Below are 21,707 nucleotides of genomic sequence, written 5' to 3' on the forward strand. Positions count from 1 at the left end.
TGCTTCACGAGTAACAGTAGTAGTGTACTACTCTTCTCCCCCTCCTTTTTTTTTTTGAAAATACCAAGCATATTCTAAAATGTATTTGCTGAGCGGGGCTTGCGGTGTGCAGTCTTTAAACAACTTATTTGGTCTTGCAAAGGTAGCCCATTTTATTTGTTGATGGAATAGCCCAATAAAATGCAAATACTGATTTCGTGAAGCCCAAGATGGAATTGGAAGAAACCAACTTGAAGAATTAGGTCCATATGTGTTGTTAAGATTGTTTATAAAAACCCAAAGAGAAGCCAAAGCTGAGAAATACAGCCCATATGACCATCCCAAATTTATTTTCTCCAATTTTGTGTTGGGTTGTATTGGACTAGACACCAAAGGTTGTAACATGTAGCCCATTTACAGGAATGATAGCCCAAAGAACTTACAACCCATATATAACTTCCTTCTTCTTCTTTTTTTTTCTTTTTTTTTTCTACTTTTTCATGTGTGAGTTTGTGAGAAATGAATCAGGCCTAAGTCATTTTCTTTAATTCTTCTTTGCCTGTATACGTGTTTGTATACACGGTTTCGTACTAGCAAGGCAACATTTTCAATATGCGGGCCCACCTTTCTTTTATCAACTTGGGCTAATGAGGAAGAAAAAGGTTATCTAGCCCACATTGTTCTTATATCTCGATCAACATAAACGAAAGACGTTGGCAATTAGGCGTATTATCCCCTTCTCCCCCTGATGATGACGGCCATTGATGGAGATAAAAATGACTGGCGATAGCGACTGTGAAGTGACGGTTGTTATTGGAACCGCCTCATCGGAGTAGTGGCGCCGACTGACTACAGGTGATGGTGAGATCGACGACTGGTCTGCTGGTGGCGATGGCTCTATGAAGGAAGATCGGAGGGAAGGGGTTGCAGCGGTGATGGCGACCGGCGCTGATTCGTCCGATGGGTTTGGAGTTCACCACGGTGGGAGTACAATAGCTGGCGACTGGGATTAGCGGGTGGTCCGGCGGTGTCGGGAGGTTACGAGGGGTTGCGATCGGTGTTGGAATTTGTCACCCGCAGATGGAGATTCGAGGTGCAGTTTTCACCGGCAGCGATTGCGCGAACACAGGAGGCCGACGATCGATTTTTCTTGAGTTCCGGTGGTCTGGGGTTCGTCGTTGGAGAGAGGCATGGTGAGTAGATCGGAGCAGCGACTCTGCCAATGGCGCTGGTTTACTGGGTAGGCGGTTGAAGGTCCGTACATGAGCTGGACGTATACGCCGGCGAAGGTGTTCGACTGTTGGTGACTCGGGCCAGCGATGATGGCGTTTTGCGCTGGAGCTGCTGTTGTTTCCGACCGTCGACAGGTGGTCAGCGGTAGTGATCAGGTTCTGGTGTGTCAAAGAAGAGGTGACCATGCGGACCCACCTTTTGACTTTTCTGCCAGCTCCTTTGACTGAGTGGGGCCCGTACGCCTCTGAAGAATAGCATCACGTGGAGGCCAGCTGTGGTTTTTTGGCTTTGCATTAAGAATTGGCCAAGGTGGTCCCGCTGAAGGTGCTCGGTAGACCTGGTGGGCCCTGACCTTAGGTTTTGTCTTTTCTGTACATAGGAGATTGGATAAGATGGATCCAGCTTTGTTTTTGACTATTGAAAGTTGTCATTTGTTTGGTGTACTATGCACCCTTTCCCCTTCTTTTTTTGTTATTATTTTTCGAGATGGTGACAGCAAGTAGTGTAAATGAGAGTTGTAAAAATTTTATATTGTACATGTATATTTACTTTTTATATGCATATATTTTTTGAAAACCATTAACTAAAATGGTACACTGATGTGAAATGCAACTTTTATCAGTGTTAACTTAGACGTTTTTGAATGTACAACTTAAACAAACTTGTACATATAAACTCATTACTGAAGAATACATTGACTGAAAGTGGGTTAAGACCCAATTAAAGCTTCTCCTCCCCCCCCCTTTTTTTGAAGGTTTTGTAAAATGTACAAGCCATATGGCTGTGTGCACAAATTGTTGTTGCAGTAGGAGTGAAGATGCTCACAGAAAATGACTGAGATTGGATAAAAACTCATAAAATTTTCTTTTCTACTCAACTTTCTGGAAAGACACCAAAACATAAACAAAAATGAATCTCTTTTTTTCTCTCAAAAACTTTCTTTTCTTCTTCAGCTTGCTCAACAGTATCAAGATGTGAGCAAGGGCAGATCTGTAAAAAATTTCGTTTTCCTTCTTTAAGCTTGTAACGGAAAACACCAGAAATATGAACAAAAGTGAGTAAGAACTCGATTTTTTGAAATGTACAAGCATCCCAGCTTTGTTTACAAAAAAATGTTGCTGGGAGTAAGGTTATACACAAAAAATCTTAACTGAAAAACGATTTTCTAATAATATGAACTTGATAAAAGGATAAACTTGTAAAAATTTCCTTTCTCCCCAACTTACTGAATGGGTCATTGAAAAGAAAAACGAAACTGATCTGAAATGCCTTCGCAAACTCGAAAAATCTTTGAATGAACCAAAACTAGAACAGATCCAAAGATCTGGTCTAAGAAACAAAGCAAATCCATAGATCTGAACAAAAACACTAAGTAGATCAGGAGATCTGAGCTAAAAACGAAGTAGATCTATGGATCTGAATGAAAACACATCAGATCAAGAGTTCTAAAAGATAGCTAATCAGATCTGAATAGATCTGATCAAATGAGGGATGAGAATGGACAGATCTGAGAAAACCTGATGTGGAACTCAACAGATCTGAACAGATCTAGGAAGAAAAAGGTGATGGCTGCTTGTTCAAGTCCGGGATGGCGTCAAATGATGCGACATCGACCTCCGGCGGCTCTTCTGGTCTTCTGCTGCGGCGGAGATCTGCTAGTCACAATCAGAGAGACGCGTTAGAGCCGACCCAGGGACTGTGCCCCGGGAGCGGGCTCCGACGGTCAAGTTAGATCAGCTAGAAGATCTGAGATGGTCCTCCATAGCTGGAGAGAACCATCTTGGTGCTAGTGGTGGTGTATGGTGGCTGACGGCGGCGGGTGGCGGCTGAGCCACCCGGCCGGAGTATAGGGCGGCGGCTGAGCCAAGGGGAAGGTCCCCCTCCATGGAGGAGATACTATTCATTATATAGGGGGCAATTAGGTCAAGGGAAATTAGGTTAGGCTTTGGGCTAGCCCAATCCAGGCCCAACTAGCAAGGAGCTGGGCAAGGCCGCCCGGAGGCGCCGGGCGGGGCTGGCGGGTGCGCCCCAGGCAAGGCTGGCGGGCGCGCACCAGAAGAGGGTGACAAGGGAGTGCCAGGCGAGGGAGCGCCTGGCCGAGCCGGTAGGAGAGTCCCCAGCAGGGCTGACAAGGGAGTCCCCAACAAGGCTCGTAAGGGAACACCAGGCAAGGCTGGCAGGAGCGCACCAGGCCAGGCTGGCGCGCTAGAGCAGTCTAGGCTATGCCAATGGACCATATATCATCATCTAACACGTTTCAATTTCTCCTCTCAGACATACCATCATGTTGTGGTGTTCTTGGTGGAGCTAGCTGTGAGACTATCCCAAAATTTCTAAGATGATCCTAGAATTCATCACTGAGATACTCTCCACCCCAATTAGAACAAAGTATCTTGATTTTCTTGCCCAACTGGTTCTCTACTTATCTATAGAACTTCTTGAATACTTCAAATGTATCGGACTTATGTTTAATTAGATAAACATACCCATATCTACTGAATAGTAAATCTGAAAAAGTATCTTTCACCATGTTTAGTGATGTGTTTGAACAGACCACATACATCCGAGTGGATGATGTCCAACAGATCTGTCCCTCTTTCAAAGTTGTCTGTTAAATGAGACTTTGTCATTTTTCCAAGTAAACAAGATTTGTAATCTCTATTGAACTCTAGGTTGTATGGTTCCAAGATTACATATGAGTGGAGCTTCGCGGTTCTCTTCTTGTTTATATGGCCAAGGCGACAATGCCATAGACATGATTTATCCAAACTAGACGAACTCACATTTAAGATTAAGTTGTCGTTTTTACTTACACCAATCACAGATTCATATATGCCATTTCAAGGATTTTCTTTTAAATAAAGATTATTATCTTTGTAAACCAAAAAACTAGCATTATTATTATCAAATCCAAAAGCAAAACCTTCACGCCACAATGCATAAAATGAAATGATGCTTCTTGCCATGTAATGCTAATAGCAACAATCTGCTAAGCTAATTGAAAAAATAGAATATAATGAAAGCTCATAATCTCCAATATTGGTAACAACTACCCTGCTCTTGTTCCCCATGATCAAATCAAGCTCCACATGCCTTAGCTTCCTACTTCGCTTTAGTCCCTGCACATCAGAACAAATGTGGGTTCCACATAATGTGTCAAGTATCCAATAGTTAGAAGTCGAAGTCGAATGTAATTCAATTGTAAACATACCTGAAGTGCCAATACCCTTGGCCTTATTCTTCTTAAGATCCTCCACATAATTAGGACAACTACGTTTCCAAAGGCCCTTCTCTTGGCATTAGTATCAAATGGCTTCTTTAGGGTCATTCATTGGTGGTATGTCAGACGCGTCCTTTTTAGGTTTAGAATTGGGAGCACCCAATTTCTCTTTCCCTTTTCCCTTATAATTAGGATGAGAGGACCTGTAACACCCTGATTCCCAGGTATGAATTTAAAGCTTAATATATACTCATTTTCAGGGCAACTCGACGAGTTGGGAGGCTCCAACTCGTCGTGTAGAGTTTTAAATGGCCGCGTATCTTTAAGGTCTACTTGACAAGTTAGAAGTGAAGGGTTTTGAGCATCCTAACAACCTTAAGGTGCACATACAACCCTAAATGCTTTGGATCTATGTTCTCTTTAATTATACCTGCAATTTGATTTTCCAAAGCATTATCCTAACTAGCATACAAAACATGGGTACTTGTATAACAAAACTAGTTAGATGACATAACTTTTCTTGTAGCTTGATTCCTTGGACCTTTAAGAGCCTAGCACCCCAAATGTGATGCCTCAAATGCTTCGCACAACACTACCAACAATGGAGGACTTGAAAGAGAATGTCTTGCACCAAATTCGGCTATAGCTCTTCCAAAGACTACTTAGGTGCCGATTTTAGGAGCTTAGGGTCTTCTTATATAGTGTGGCAAAACTAGGGTTACACCATGTAAACCCTAATGTTCATGACCTTCCATATTCCTTAGGATCCATGGGTTTAAACCTCCATGGATTATCTATGGGTTGTCACATTGATTAGCCCAACCTAAAGAATTATGGATCATTGGCCCACATTATAAGAATCAATGATTTACACAATCAATCCCCATATATTTAATTAGTCTCTTTTGATCACTAAACTAATTCCAAATTAATTCTTGATCAATACTAATTAAATAATATGATTTCATATTAATATATTAGAACTTATAATATATTAATAAATCATAAATAACCACTTCTCAAATGTCCATCCTTCAGATTGTTCTGGTGCCATGCAACCCAAATGAACCATGCTACTCTCGGGTCAAGTACATACCAATTATAGTTATGGACTTAGACACCTTATCGAACAGTCTCCCACTTGGATAAGTCTAATAACTATAGCTGCAAGTATGGCCTAAAACTCCGACTAGCAATCGTAGCTCTTAAAAGCCTCTGTCGAACCGTGACACGCCATTTTAGATAAGTGATCATATAATCCTTTGGAAGGCCCCAACTCGATGAGTTGAGGGCTGAACATGAAACTCTAAATTTCAGGGTTTTGCACCCTATTTAAAGACCTTATAACCCATTGTTAGCCTCCCTCACCGTCCCCTCAGTCCAGAGAAAACCCTAATTATGCCTACTTCCCCATTTTGAGTGTGTGAGAGCTTAAAGAGTATTCTTTAGTGCTTTTCTTGAAGGAGCTTGAAGTTGGTGGTGCAAAGTTGAAGGGAGAAGCTTTAGATCCAGGATTTCCATTGTTGTTGCAATCATTCTAAGGTATAAAGTCGATACTTTGACCATCCCTTTGCTAGATCTCTTCATTTGAAAGTTTATGGCCATTATTAGCCCATTTTGGGATTTGAGCATGTTATGAAGCTATGACTTCAGATCTGGACATCTCATGGCCTCCATGGACTTAAAGACGCCCACTTTATCAAGTCTTGGCCCTCCTTCATGCTCTAAGTCCCTTAATAAGCTCGATTTTAGTGTTTTAGCCCCTTGATGCCATGCATGGACGTAAAGCTTGCAGCTTTACGTGGTATCTCAACCCTAGGAGACCAGATCTATAGTTTGGAGGCATTATACTCGCTTGGAAAGCGACTGAATGTATTAAGACTAGGACAACTCGACGAGTTGCTTAGCCAACTCGACGATTTGAATCGAATTTTCCCGCTTTCTGAATGCTGAAGAACTCGACGAGTTGCTCTGGTAACTCGACAAGTTGTCTTGAGCTTTTAACGATTTTCTGAGATATGAAGGAACTCGACGAGTCAGTAGATGCACTCGATGAGTTGGGTCAACATGGACTATTGACCTGGACTGTTGACTTTGACTTGACCATGGTTGACCAAGTTTGACCTTGAGGGTATTTTGGGTATTTCGGGATTTTAATGGAGTTGATCACATGGTGGTTGTACGCAGTTGAGTTCGGAGTTGTGTCTTGAGAGTTTAACCTTATCATTCAGTGTTGCTTGTGAGGTGAGTTTTCCTCACTATACTAACAGGGTCTAAGGTACCAAGGCCGGTCCTTTGGATTGTTATCCTGATTTGTCATATGATCGAGTACTGTTATGATCTGTTAGATAGGTATCCTGGTAGATAGGATGTTGATATGCTGGCATGATCTGTATCCTGGTAGATACGATGTTGCTATGCTTAGTAATCTGTTAGATCTGTTTGACTGGTTGTAGACCGTTATATGATTATCTGTTATATGTGAACATTTTGATTAGTGGCTGAGGCTTCACTGCTTTGTGCGTAAGCCAACAGGCCGGGGTATTCCAACCCGATGGTTGATTGGACCCATAGTATGTTGGCATTCCAACCCGATGGTTGAGGTGCCTGGGGTATTCCAACTCGATGGTTGATTGGACCCATAGTATGTTGGCATTCCAACCCGATGGTTGAGGGCCCAGAGTATTCCATCCCGAGGATGATTGGACTCATAGTATGTTGGCATTACAACTCGATGGTTGATTGGACCCATAGTATGTTGGCATTCCAACCCCATGGTTGAGGGGCCTGGGGTATTCCACCCCGATGGTTGATTGGACCCGTAGTATGCTGTTTGTGATATGTGTTATTCCATGTGTGTTGGTACTTTGGGGGAACTCACTAAGCTTCTGGCTTACAGTTGTGGATTTTGTTTCAGGTACATCAGATGATCGCGGGAAGGCGAAGGCTTGATCGTGCACCTCCTCACATTTTGTTATGATTTTTGGGATACTCTGATGTTTGAACTATTTTGAAAACAATTTGTAATAAATTGTGGTTTTTGGATGTTTTAAAAAGTTTGAAATTTTTATGAATTTTACGGATGTGACAGGACCTTTTTCTCTTGACACCACCTTCCTTAATAGCCATAACAGGAGTGGTTGAACTTGTTTTCCTAGGTGGAAAAATGCTTTCATTAGCTTTCTTGAGCATCCTATGTAGTTCCATGATACTCTTCTCTAAACCATTCATATAGTAGTTCATGGTCAACTTCTTGTATGCACTTGTCAAAGAGTTAAGAATGACATCAATAGCCAACACTTGAGTAAATGGGAAGCTAAGATGTTCAAGTCAGTCAAAGTACCCTTTTAGTTTTAGCACCTGGGTACTCACATAACCATTTTCCTATTGCTTGCAACCTATAACTGATTGCATCACCTTGAATCCCTTAGTTCGAGCTTGATCTTGAAACATATCTTTGAGTTGCTCGTTCATTTCGTATGCCCAAGATTCTCACAACTCTTTTGGAGTTCAGAAGACATGCCTCCAACATCAGACATGAGACCTCAATAGAGTGATAACAATGTTTTTCATGTTTGGATGCTTCATCTTCAATAGCATCGTCAGGAAGGTCCTCTTCTAGATACTCGCCCAAAACATACTCCTTATTTTCGTACATAGAGTGATCCTCAGGTTACGAATCCAATCAAGGTACTTTGGACCCGTGAGCTTATATCGCGGGAGGAGTTGGAGTAATGAGAAGTTTAATGAAGAGGTTGATGCGGGAGGAGGAGTGGAACCCGAACTAGGAGTCATCTATTTAAGAAAAAGAAACACAATTAGCCTGATCAAGACATCCCTTTAATATAATTACCCAATATCAAATTATTAAACAAAAGGTTAGGGTCCATATTTGGCTTCACAATGTAAAGTGGATTAGCCGAAAATTACACAATGAAGTTATTTAGGTGGACAAACTATTTTCGATCTCAATCTCTATGAGATTCCTAGTAGACGAGATTTATTGACTAGTGCCAATAACATGTTAATCTCTTCTAATGCTCTTTAGCAATCATGATGGGATTAGCCAAGGATCAGGACTCCAAATGGTGAATCGACCATGCGAAGTTACAATTAGATTTGACTCAAGTAACGCTTGAGAATCGCGATCAACATATACCTTTATTTGACTATATTCTTCTCTTGACGAGCCGGTAAACCACATACGCTTACGTCAAAAAGAATATACCACAAGGCGTAATTTCCATGGGAAGCATAAGATTCACATTATTATTATAAAACGGAATTTTGTTCTATTACTAATAAAATTAATATTTTTAACTTTGCACAATTTTCCTATCAAACCCTTTCGGTAACTCTACTTCAAACGCAAGAATGCAGTGAGGGTGGCGAGCAATAAATGTCACTTAAAATTCAACCTCATTAGGAATCAAAGAGACCTACATTAAACCTTCCTTATAGCAATAAAGTAGATGAGCCTAATCGTGGTAAGACTAATAATGCACATTTAAGAAACACGTGAGGATGCAATGTTTGTATTTTAGTGTGATACATATAAATACAATTTTACTATATATACACATTTGGAATTTATATGACTTTTAATTCTATTGACAAAACAATAAGATGTAAGTGAACAATTAAGTTATGGGAAATTGAGTAATCTAATCCTTATAAACGACCATTTTAATAAAAATAACCAACATTTTTTTTGGTAAAATGACCACATGCTCTGGAACATAGCATTCCGAAGTGGCGGTATTCGTTATGGAGATCGTATTCCAGAGACACATTCCGGACCTTGCATTTCGGATTAAAAACTCAATTTTCTTCTCCTACATATATATGTGTCTGCATGTGCTTATACTCTTACCTTCACAACCTTAGGTGAACCAATTAATTCATAATTATCTCTTATAACTGCTTCAAAATGAGTTTCTTAGAGAGTATGGCCCACATTTTAAACCTTATAGTAAGGGATGAATTAAATACCAAAAGTATCACGTCGAGTGTGTCCAAAATGTGGTACGGTATATTAGAATGTCTCCATAAATAATAAGTAAGTTCAAGAAGGCAATGAAAGATTGTGGGTTAAAAATGAAGATGTTTCTATGTGGTGGCACCCATACCCAATAAAACTCAATTTTTGAGTTACTAAAGTCCGCATACGAGTTACGAGAGGCGTTTTTTACGTAACCGTTTTTCCCTTCGGGTCTATGTCTCCCGCCGATGCTCCTTCCTATTTGTTTTTAGATCATGTGAGTCCTCCTACTTTGACTCTCCTTCCTCGGTTTCTCCCATCACCTAGGATTCTCCTATCATTGATGTGTCACCTCTTTTAGAGGATCAACAAACTCTCGCCGTTGTGTCTTCTACTTCCAATCTTGAGGAGGTGTCTCCTCTCGAGCCCTCCTCTCCTACGACTACATCAGTTGATGAACCTACCATCACGGCTGTTCCGACTTCCCATATGCCTGCCACCCCTTACACTCCTCATCTTATGGTCACCTGTCTCAAACGTGGTATTAGAAAAAACCACGTAAAAAACTAAATATCCATGTTGATTCCACTTCTCCTATTCTTCACACTTATTTACAGGCATTTAAAGTTCCTAACTGGATAAAATCTATGAAATAGGAATATTATGCTTTTATTAAATAACAACACATGGGTTCTCGTACCACGTCTACAACGCCCTGATATTATTAACTGCATTTGGTTATTAAAAAAAACTTAATGCGGATGGTACGTTGTCTCGATACAAAGCTCGTCTCGTTGCAAATGGTTGTAGCCAGAGACCTGGCATTGATTATGATGTGACTTTTAGTCCTATGGTAAAACCTGCTTCTATTCGCTATGTCTGAGCATTGTTGTCACACACCATTGGTCTATCCGACAGCTTGATGTGAAGAATGTTTTTCTTCATGGTCACATACATGAGACAGTTTTTATGCACCAGCCACCAGGTTTTCGTGATACTAACAAACCTGATCATGTCTGTCTTCTTTATAGATCTTTATATGGGCTAAAACAAGCGCCTCGAGCATGGTTTTAGCGCTTTGCTATGTTTATTACTCGACTTGGTTTTACTAACACCAAGTGTGATTCTTCACTATTTATTTATAGACAGGGTGCTCATATAGATTACTTGTTATTATATATGGATGATATTATTACTATTACGGGTTCATCTTCCTCACTTCTCACCACTATCACTTCATTTCTCGGGTCTGAATTTGACATGACAGACCTTGGCGATCTTTATTATTTTCTGGGTATTTCTGCTAAGTGCATTGCTGACGGATTGTTTTTGTCTTAACAAAAATATGCCAATGACATTCTTGATTGTCACTCCATGGCTAACTGCAAACCGACATCCACTATTGCTGACTTATCTGTTAAGTTTGATGGGTCTGGGCCTCCCGTTGATGATCCAGCTTTATATCGTAGTCTGGTTGGTACTCTTCAGTATCTCACATTTACTCGTCCGGACATCACTTATGTTGTTTAATAGGTACGCCTCTATATGCACGATCCACATGAGCCTCGTTTTACTGCTCTGAAACGCTTTTTACGATACATTCATGGCACCACTACTCACGGCCTTTAGATATAAAGATCTCCTTCTCGCGATATTATTGCTTACTCATATGCTAACTGTGTCACACCCTCGAACCAGACGGCGAAAACGTCCGAGGGCTCGTGTGACTATCAATTGAAATATCATCACAATGAATATACATGAAACATAACACAATCATCACCAAATATTACATAATACAACTGGTATTGTTCACATCAAGTATATTGTCTTAGATTACATATCCCAAAATATTAATTGTATGGTGATTGACACTACACAAAAATAAATCCCTACACTTGAAGATTCCCCGATTAATGGTTTCCTGAGAATACAAGTTATTTTGAAAACGGTCAACATATATGATGTTGGTGAGATCATAAGCATGTTTCAATGAAAGATTTTGTATTATTTGTAAAACCCAGAAAATCTGATATTTTCTGTAAATAGTCTGAAAAATGATGTAATAGTCGAGTATAAATGCATGCGTGAATTCCATTGTAAAATATGTATAGGTATGCAACCCAGAAATCCTTTGTATTCTTTCTGTTGTAAGTAGAATGTAGTTGAATAATAGTAATTCCCCAGAAAATCCGATATTTTCTGATTATAAATGTGTTGTGGTCTTAAACCCTAAGACCATGTATTGATATATGTATGATTTGTATGGACGTGATTAATACTCTGATTTCCGTAATGTTATGATGATAATGATCTCTATGTGAGTCGTTATAACCATGCTTGATAATGGCTATTTCGCCTGTCTTGGCATTTTCCAAACGCCGGTTTGATAAAGAATGAGGTTGTCACCCTAGACTGGCCTAGTCTAACTGTAGCGAACAACTCAGGTGTGGGGGAGTCACCCCCGTATAGATCTATACACAAACTCTCGCTCTCCCTCCAGGAGACTCTAGTTATAACTACAGGCTACGATCATACACTCAGTGGTGTCAACCGACATGTCTCACTAGATCCCAATTGTTAATACATGATTATTCGAATTGCACGATATAAGATGTATATGAATTTAGATTTTTGCACATACCAATTAAGTATTAATATGAATAGACCAAGCCCAACCAACATGGAAAAGGACAACTGTGGCCCATTAGGCATGTAAGTTATTTCCAGGCTCGTTAAGTATGCAAAAGGACACTTGAGGCCCATTAAGCATATAATGAATAGTCCAGGCCCAATTGGCATGTAAATGGACCACCAAGGCCCAATAAACATGTAAAAGATGATTTCGACCCATTAAGCATGTAATTGGGTCACTAAGCCCCAATAGACATGTAAAGGATGAATTGGGCCCAATAAACATGAAAATGGATCACGAAGGTCCAATAAGCATGTTTAGTGAGTATGAGGCCCAATAGTTGTACCTTTGTTGTATTTCTGTTTGTTTGTTATGACATGATTCGTTTTAGTTGATGTGTTTACCGAAAATAATGTAAATAGTCCAATATTTTATTATCATGATATTCTTAATTCATTACATCATAACTTTACAATTTGGACTTATTCTAGTAAAACTTACACTTTAGGTCCCTTAAGACCTAAAATATATGTTTAGGGACTTATTTCTCATAAATGACATTTTTGGCCCATTTTGGTTAAAAATAACATTTTAACCCATTAATTTATAAAACTTTGTATTTTCGGCCCATTTATCTAGTAATTGACAAATTTGGCCCAAAAGTACTTATGTTGATGTTTTCAACCCATTTTAAAGGATTTTACATTTTCAACCTTTAATTGGATAAAAATGACCTTATCGGCCCTCATTTGATAAAAATTTCATTTTCGGCCCTTAATTGGATAAAAATGGCATTTTCGGTCCATTTTCCATAAAATTAACGTTTTAGGCCCAACTTTGAATTAATTATCATTTTTAGCCCAACAACCGTGGGTTTTTCATTTTAGACTCAAGTTTACATATAATGACATTTTGGTCCACCAAAATCAATATTTTTCACTTTAGACCCAAGAAAACCGTAAAGCCCATTTAAAGGCCCATTATGCGAAAATTTTCATTTATGGTCCCTCTAATACCAAAATAACATGTTCATTTTTGAAATATAATGACTCTTTTTGCCTTCATGGAAACCGTATATGTCATAAAAAGTCCCAACATTTTTGTTTATTTGACAAATATAGTCCTTAAACATGGTTTTTGTTAGTTTATTCAACAAGCATGCATGTTTAACACTTTCATCCATAAAGTATGTTGTTTAGAGTGTTTTAGTTTACCAATCTCAACTATTTTTGCTATAACTTTCGAGATCTAGTATGTATAGCCATATCTTCACAAGAGAAAACACACATAGCATGCATAATACTTAGATCTATCACATAAACACTTGTATTCTCCCCCAAAAACATGTAAAAACTGAAAACAAGGGGTATGAACTCACTTTGAGGTTTGGATCGGTTTTGATGAAGAGATAAAGGAGGTTTGAAGGTGTTTTCGGCCTTGATTGCTTCCTTGAAGAAGTTTTCAAACTTGAATGTTTCTATGAAACATGATCACGAAATGAAGCTTTGTGAGGGAGTGTTCTTAGCTTAGGGATGAAAATCAAAGACTTAAATATGATAACAACTTACCAAATAGATGATGATTGTTGAAGAGCTCTTGGAATCACACACCAAGGTTACGAAAAGGGCAAGAGAATGAAAGAGTATTTCTTTGAGCTTGAGAGGAAATTTTAAGTGAGTTTGAAAGTGAAATGTGTGTGTTTGTGGAGCTTCTTGGCCGAAGTTAAGAAGGAAAGATGAGAGGGGTTAGTGGTTAATACACGATGGCTAATGTTTTTGCTTAGATGTATGCCATGTAATTAGCTTGGTTACCCTCTAAATAAACATGAGGTGTCACCACCTTTTCCCATGCAATCCTTTTTATTCTTTTTTTTATACAAAACCGAGAAAGGAAAAGAATGGAGGGGTTTGGGCCTTTCATTGATTTGGTTCGAGATTATGAGGCCCATAATGAAGGTTCTCGACCCATTGGGCCTTTAGGAGAGTTCATGACCCAATGTAAGTCCATTAGGTAGTTTATGGCCCAATTGAGTAAAAGAAATGGAGCTTATGGCCCATTTGGGTGATTGAAGTTGTTGTAGCCCAACTCGGCCCATTAGGATTAACATGGACCATTTTAGGTCCACATGGCCTAAAGTGTTAAGTTTTATGAATGTGGGTCCATTTAGAGTCCAATTAAGGATTCTAGGCCCAAAGTATTCGAATTGAACGCTTATTGGCCCATTAGGCCCAATAAGAAAATCCTAGACCATAATAAACTTGAACCAGGATTTTTAGGGTTTTCAACTCATTTTTGACTATTTGAAGTACTTTGTATAGAGTTTTGAACTTCACTAATGAATCTTGATGGAATTTGTTGTCATAAAATGAACATAGTGCATGATATCGAGTTAGAGTTACAAATATTATCATAGTTCATGTTTACATGAGCACATGACTTCCTAGCTAAATTGCCAGTTGTGAAAGACTGGGTTGGTTGTCCCGTTACCAGGCGCTCCACATCCGGTTATTGTGTGTTTCTTGGTCATAACCTTCTATCCTGGTCCTCCAAACGCCAAAATACTATCTCACGCTCCAGTGTCGAGGCTGAGTATTGCGGGGTTGCCAACGTAGTTGCCGAAACCTCATGTCGTAATTTACTTCTTGAGCTACACTATTCTCCGCATCGTGCTACTCTTTTATACTGTTATAATGTTAGTACAATATACATGTCTTCTAACCCGGTTCAACATCAACAAACTAAACATATTGAGATAGACCTTCATTTTGTTCGAGATAAAGTTGCTACCAGTCATGTTCGAGTTCTTCGCGTTCTATCCAAATCTCAATATGCATACATCTTCACTAAGAGTCTTCATTCAGCGTTATTCCTTGATTTCTGGTCCAATTTGAACGTTCACGATGTTTTCTCCCGTTCCAACTGCTGGGAGCTATTAGATATTTATTATTATTTTGTTGTAGTTATAGTGTAGCTTATTTAGTGACCAACCCTTTGGCCTTATGCACTTTATTTGTAATATATATGTTTGAATTAATGAGAGAGGATGTCATGGGAAAATATTACGTATACAGTGTGGTGTTCGTGTTACATGAAACATTGTCGTGTGGTGTCAGACAAAAACACGACACGATTGTCCGATTTACCACCCTTAAGATTTTCCTAATTTGTCAAATTTCTCTTTAACATTTTTACTTATTTCAAATAGACAGTGGTGCACGCCACCGCCAAAATCCGTTACTTATAAGTTATAACGCACACCCACATATCAATTAATTCCATATTTATAATAGAATTAAAGAAAATTATCCAATAAGGTACAAAACAGCCTCAAATCCACAAGTGTTACAAAAATCATCAAATGCTGTTTTTATTCGGTTTGCATTCCTTAAAAATGTACACGGAAAGTACATACCAAAATCATCATCAAACACTACCTAATAACGTTTTCCTTTTACATATTTATCTTAATTCTATAACATAATGTGGGCATGTTATGTGAAACGTGAATTTTGTTTGTTCACAATAAGTCCATGATCTATTAGGCTTATCAAAACTAAAAAAACAGATACTATCAACAAGTTAACAGATGAGTTAAAATATATACAACTTAATGAACCATTTTTACTCTAAACAACTTTCTTTTTTACTTCTTACATATGCAATGTACTTTTTGCCCATTTTAGGCAACATAACTTTTTTTTTTAATGATGGAATCTAATGTATGCTGATGTTTTGACAATAAGGTCACATACTATTTGTATGTAAAAGATGTTTTTGCCTAGAATATAAGTTACCTAAAGTAGAGTAGTAACATATCTGGATAAGTGATAAATCATTATAGTTTTATACTTTTTTTTATCAAGAATAATAAAAATAAATATGTTTCTTAGAATAATTCTGATATAATTTTACTATTGTATATCACTAGTTGTGGCCATATATATGTGATATTGATTGTCATTTACAAAGTTGTCAAAAATTGTTTTTATTGTAAATATTTTTAATATTTAACCATTGGTAAAAAATAATATTAGTAAGTAAAATTTGGGGCAAAAACAAAGAGGTGATGACTATGGGGGTGGGAAAGGAGAAGTGGAGAAAGTCGAAAAACACGTGTTGCTAAGTGAATGTCGTGTGGGTCCCATCCTCGATGATAACGAGACCCTTAAATTAGATTTTCACACCTCACCCCTCGGTTATTTACATTTTTGTCCCAACGTTGCGCATAAAATATCATATAGGTATTTAAATATAAAATTTGAACTTAAACTTTTGATATACTAAATCTTTTTTCAATCATTAAAAGTTTAAAACATATTTACTTGGATAATTCTAGATAGGTCGTTAAAACGTATTATTATTATTTTATGTATTTAATTCTTGTTGTACTCAATAATCAAAATTATAATCATCGGATTAATATCTTTTTAAACAAACGTTGAATATAATTTGTTTTAAAAAAAATGTGAACTCAAGTAAATTCATGAAAGTATATAGTGAATCAAATATTTTTACAATATTTCAAATTTAATTTAAGTAGAAAACATTATCATATATTTAACTTTTGTATTCTTCATCGTGAAATTAATTAACATATAATTTCAAAAAAAAAAAACATTTAACTGCCATCTAATTCAATACACGCTCAACAAAAATAAATTAATAATAATAATAATAATAATAAAACTTATAGAGTTAAGTGAATGTTATCATCAATTGTTTATAGGGGTGAAATTGGTACGGTACCAATTTATTTTTCTCTAAACCGTGTACCGTACCAACTATAATTGATATTAAAAAATTGTTACCGGTACCGTCCCAAGTATACTTGGTACCAATATATTTAGCTACCAACAAGTTTGACAGGTACAAATTGGTAATGGTATATACCAACTTCTTTTAATTTTCTATCGTAAACTTTAAAATAAACAAAGATATTGAGTAGTTTTTATGTTTAGTAGATAAATTAGTTATTTAAGTTTGCAAACGAATTCTATTGAAGTAACGCTATAGTTTTGTGCTTTAACGTGATAATAACTATTGACTAATGCGACCAAATAACTTATATAACAGTTAAAATATACGATTTCGTCATATATATATATATATATATATATATATATATATATATATATATATATATATATATATATATATATATATATATATATATATATGATGAAATCGTATATTTGTCGGTACGGTATTACCATGATATTCAAATATTTGTACCATTACCGTACCAACATTGCTTAATTGGTACGATACTACCAACCAAACATGCTGACTACCAAATATATTGGCTACCAACTTTCTTGGTTCGGTTGGTAACATGTTGGTTGGTTTTCTGTAGTACAATTTTGTCTACCCTAGTTGTTTATAGTCATTCACATAACAAAATGTTGAAATTTAGAACAAAGATTTTACCCACATATATTATAGCCATTTTGAAAACCCAAAGGATCAAATTATGCATACAAATAATATACGTATAGTTTTTTTTATTAAAGAAAATGTATATTCAAAGTCGATATTCAAACACAGGTGGATCCATCATAGATCCCAGGGTATCCCTAAAAAGAATTTAGTAGTGTTTATTTTTTTGGAAAAATTCGTTTTATGTTGCGGTTTTATATCGGAAAAAATTGGACTACCCTAAAAAATTTCAGGTTATTTGTAAATGGTCCAAAATACAAACTAGCCCAAATGGTCCAAAATTTTTAAGCCCACGCCCACTAGTTTATTAAAACAAAGAGGTATTAAACCTGATTAGTTTAATGAAAAAAAATCGGATGTATACTCCTAATCCTTTTGTGATCGTCCATCGTCGACTTCTCAATTGTCGAATTGTATTCTGTTTTATCAACTTATCCTATCGTCGACGTCATGTCTTCATCGCGGCCTTGAATCTTCTTCACAATTACCGTGATCAGACTTCTCAATTCCGACGACCTCCTCTCTTCCTCGACTCCTCCATCACAATGAAACAAGTTACCCAATCCTATTATGTATTTAGGTTAATTCAAATTCCACTTTTTTTCATTAGGTTTGAAAAATTAGAAATTACCAATTAACTTTGTTAAATTTGGGACTTAAGGTTGACACTTAATGATGATTTGTTGTTGAAACTTGAAATCAAGTTATAGTTGATATATTTTGATTGTAGGTTGCTATTTGTTCATTTGTTGTTGAAACTTGGAATCAAGTTTATAGTTGATATATCTTGATAAATGATAATTTGATTGTAGGTTGTTATTTGTTGACTGTTGTTGAAACTTGAAATCAAGTTTATAGTTTATATATTTTGATTGTAGGTTGCTATTTTTTTTTTCAAAAGACAGTTAGATGTTGGAGACAACAATAGTGAAGGAACTTCCAAAAAAATAGGGCTAATGAAAGTAACCAAGTTCCACAAACTAATCAACCTATGCCAAAACCACAAGAAACACAATCTAATGAACATACTCAAAAACCAAAAGTGACACAATCTTTTGATTTGAATTATCTTCCTTCGGACCTGGGGGATAAGCCAAAGATTACATCTTATAATCCTAATCAAAGGGATGAAATAAGGAGAGCATATTTGATTAAAGAGTCTTGTCAACCAAATGAGCCTAGTTTTGAATATACCTTATTTTGTAATAAGCCAAGACGTTTTGTTGTGCAATGGTTTACTGATTTTCCATGGTTGGAGTATAACATAAAAAATAAGAAGGCATATTGTTTTTGTTGCTACTTTTTTGGAGACATGGTAGGAGAACAAGGTGGAAGAGATGCATTTATAACCGAAGGCTTTGACAATTGGAGTTAAAAAAAGCTCATTCCGAAAACCATATTGGTAATATTCAAAGTTATCACCATAAGGCCCAAGAAAAGTGTGATTTGCTATTTAGAAAAAAACAATCTATTGGTGAAGTCCTGCATAAGCAAACGAAACTTGAGAAAAGTAATTATGAAATTCCATTACGTGCAACAATCCGTAGTTGTAGATTTTTATTGAAAAAAGCATTACCATTTCGTGGACATTCTGAGACGGAAAAGTCTAATAACAAAGGACTTTTCATTGAAGTCTTATCTTTGATTAGAGAAGATAATGAGAATATTTTTAAAGTTACTTTAGAAAACGCTCCAAAAATGAAAAGTCGAGTTCTCCGACGATTCAAAAAGATATTGTCAATTGCTTTTCAAAAGAGAAAATCAAGTCTATTTGTGATGAAATTGGTAAAGATGTGTTCACTATATTAGTTGGTGGGTTTAGTGATGTTTCCAAGAAAGAACAAATGGCTATATTTTTGAGATATGCTGATAGTCTTGGGATTGTAAAGGAAAGATTTATTGGAGTTGTTCACGTGTTGGATGCATCTTCTTTGACTCTTAAAGCCGCCATCGATACCGTATTTTCCAACAACAAATTAAGTATGGCTCAGGTGAGAAATCATAAAATATTTATTCCTTTAAATTTTAATACGATATTATTTCTATTTTTATTTCTTATAGTTTTCTTTTTATTAATGTTTTCAAATATATAGGTGAGGGGGCTACTTTATCTAACCGTAATCAAGCAAATGGTATTTTGTCATATTTCAAGACACTTGATTTCATGTTTCTTTTACACTTGATGTTGAAAATTCTATGCCTCACAGATACCTTATCAAAACATCTTCAAAAAAAAGATCAAGATATTTTGGAAGCGGCTTCGTTAGTAAAAGGGACAAAGAAAGCATTGCTAGTTTTTAGAAAAGATGGGTTTCCACAAATTTGGAAGAAGGTATGTGCTTTTGTAAAAAGCATAGTATTAGAATTGTGGACATGTCGGAATATTATGTTACCCCATGCAAACGTAGGAATAATAAGACTAATCAACATCATTTTGAAGTTTTGAGTTTTAACATGATTTTGGACATGAAAATTCAAGAATTTGGGGATAGATTAGTGAAGTTGGCACGGAGTTGATGGAGAACATGACAGCTTTGAGTCATCGTGACTCATTTTCTAGTTTTGATAAAGAAAAGTTGTTAAAGCTAGGCGAGATATACAAAAATGATTTTGACGATTCTGAAAGGGCGCAACTTAATGGTCAACTTGATATCTATTATCACTCTTTGCTCCATGATGAGAGATTTTACAACTTGAAGGGAGTTGCAGACCTCTCTTCATTTGCAGACAAGTGATTGGCTCTTTACAATATGCAAATATTACCCGTCCTGACATTTCATTTGCAGTCAATCGTGTATGCCAATATATGCATGCTCCCACCACTCTTCATTGGCAGGTTGTCAAACGCATCTTACGGTATCTACGAGGCACTATTACTCACTATCTACACTTCTCCCCAACTACAAAGACTTCTGTTATTGTCTACTCGAATGAATGATGGGTTTCAGATAGAGATGACAGTCGCTATCAATATGGATTTGCTATCTATCATGGTTCCAACATCATCAGTTGGATATCTAGAAAACAAAAGGTTGTATCTCGATCAAGTACCGAAGCTAAATACCGAGCCTTAGCTTAAACTGCAGCTGGATTATTCTGGCTTAAACAGCTCCTTCTCGAACTACATGCATCTGTTACAAGTTCTCCACTTCTTTTGTGTGTCAATGTTGGCTCAATCTTTATAACCAAAAATCCGTTCATTCGAACCCGCTCAAAACACATTGCCTTAGACATTCACTTTGTTAAATAACAAGTTGAATCCAAAGCGCTTCACATTAGCTATGTCTCGCATGTCGATCAAATTGCGGATATATTCACAAGACCCTTGCATAAAGATCGCTTTCGTCAACTATGTCACAAGCTTCAAGTTCGTCCCGCACATGAGCTTGCTGGGGGGGGGGGGGTAATAACGGTTCTCTAATTCAAGTGCACATGGGTGTATTATTCAACATGTGTCAATAGACTAAGTCTAGTCAAATAGACGAATAATTGAACCTTGTACTTAGGAGTACCATTGTATTTTATGTGTATTTATACTCTGTACATTCTATTGCTTAAGATATGAATGGGAGACAAACATTTGGTCAACAAATATCTCATTTATACGTATTGAGGAAGAACGTTGGTGGTCTTCGAGAGTGAAATTGAATAATAAGAGTAGATAAAAGGGGTCGAGATCAGAAGTAGATGATCAATGGCGTTGGGTGGACACACATTTGGAAGATGAGGCGGACACGTTGCATAAAAGAAGCCGGATTGGGCGAGGGATGCGGTGAAGGGACCAAAAATGCTAACCCCTCAAACTATTGTGGCCAAAGTTTGAAGTTTAGAAAGTATACTATTCCTAACTCCTTTGAGAATTAATATATATATATATATATATATATATATATATATATATATATATATATATATATATATATATATATATATATATATATATATATATATATATATATACACACACTAATGTCGGTGTTCTAAAAAAAGTCAATTAATAGACTAAATGAAATAATTATATTCCAATCAAAGTTAACATCCTTGCATGGTCCATGGACGACGACTCTCAATGCTTAGCTACTAGAAATAGTTTGGACTAGAGAAGTATGAATTTACATTCGTTTTTATGTATTTTTTGTGACTTATGAACTATTCCTTCAAATTTGACTGCTTTATTCGGATGACCAAATGACGTTGGTTTCAGAGATGCTTGCAAATAATGG

General features: G+C 36.9%; 1 protein-coding gene across 1 annotated transcript; it reads left to right on the plus strand.

The window, feature by feature from the left end:
• Nucleotides 1-1,301: 1,301 nt before the first annotated feature.
• LOC145140198 (uncharacterized) lies at nucleotides 1,302-20,219 on the plus strand. Its single transcript, XM_079073767.1, has 5 exons — nucleotides 1,302-1,367; nucleotides 19,191-19,475; nucleotides 19,578-19,650; nucleotides 19,692-19,816; nucleotides 19,977-20,219. The coding sequence occupies exons 1-5, from the start codon at nucleotides 1,302-1,304 to the stop codon at nucleotides 20,217-20,219; spliced, it is 792 nt and encodes a 263-aa protein (XP_078929893.1).
• The last annotated feature ends 1,488 nt before the right edge of the window (nucleotides 20,220-21,707 follow it).

This window comes from Lactuca virosa, chromosome 9 (genome assembly GCF_052849685.1).
Source record: "Lactuca virosa cultivar CGN04683 chromosome 9, Lactuca_virosa_CGN04683_v6, whole genome shotgun sequence".
NCBI classification, from domain to species: domain Eukaryota; kingdom Viridiplantae; phylum Streptophyta; class Magnoliopsida; order Asterales; family Asteraceae; genus Lactuca; species Lactuca virosa.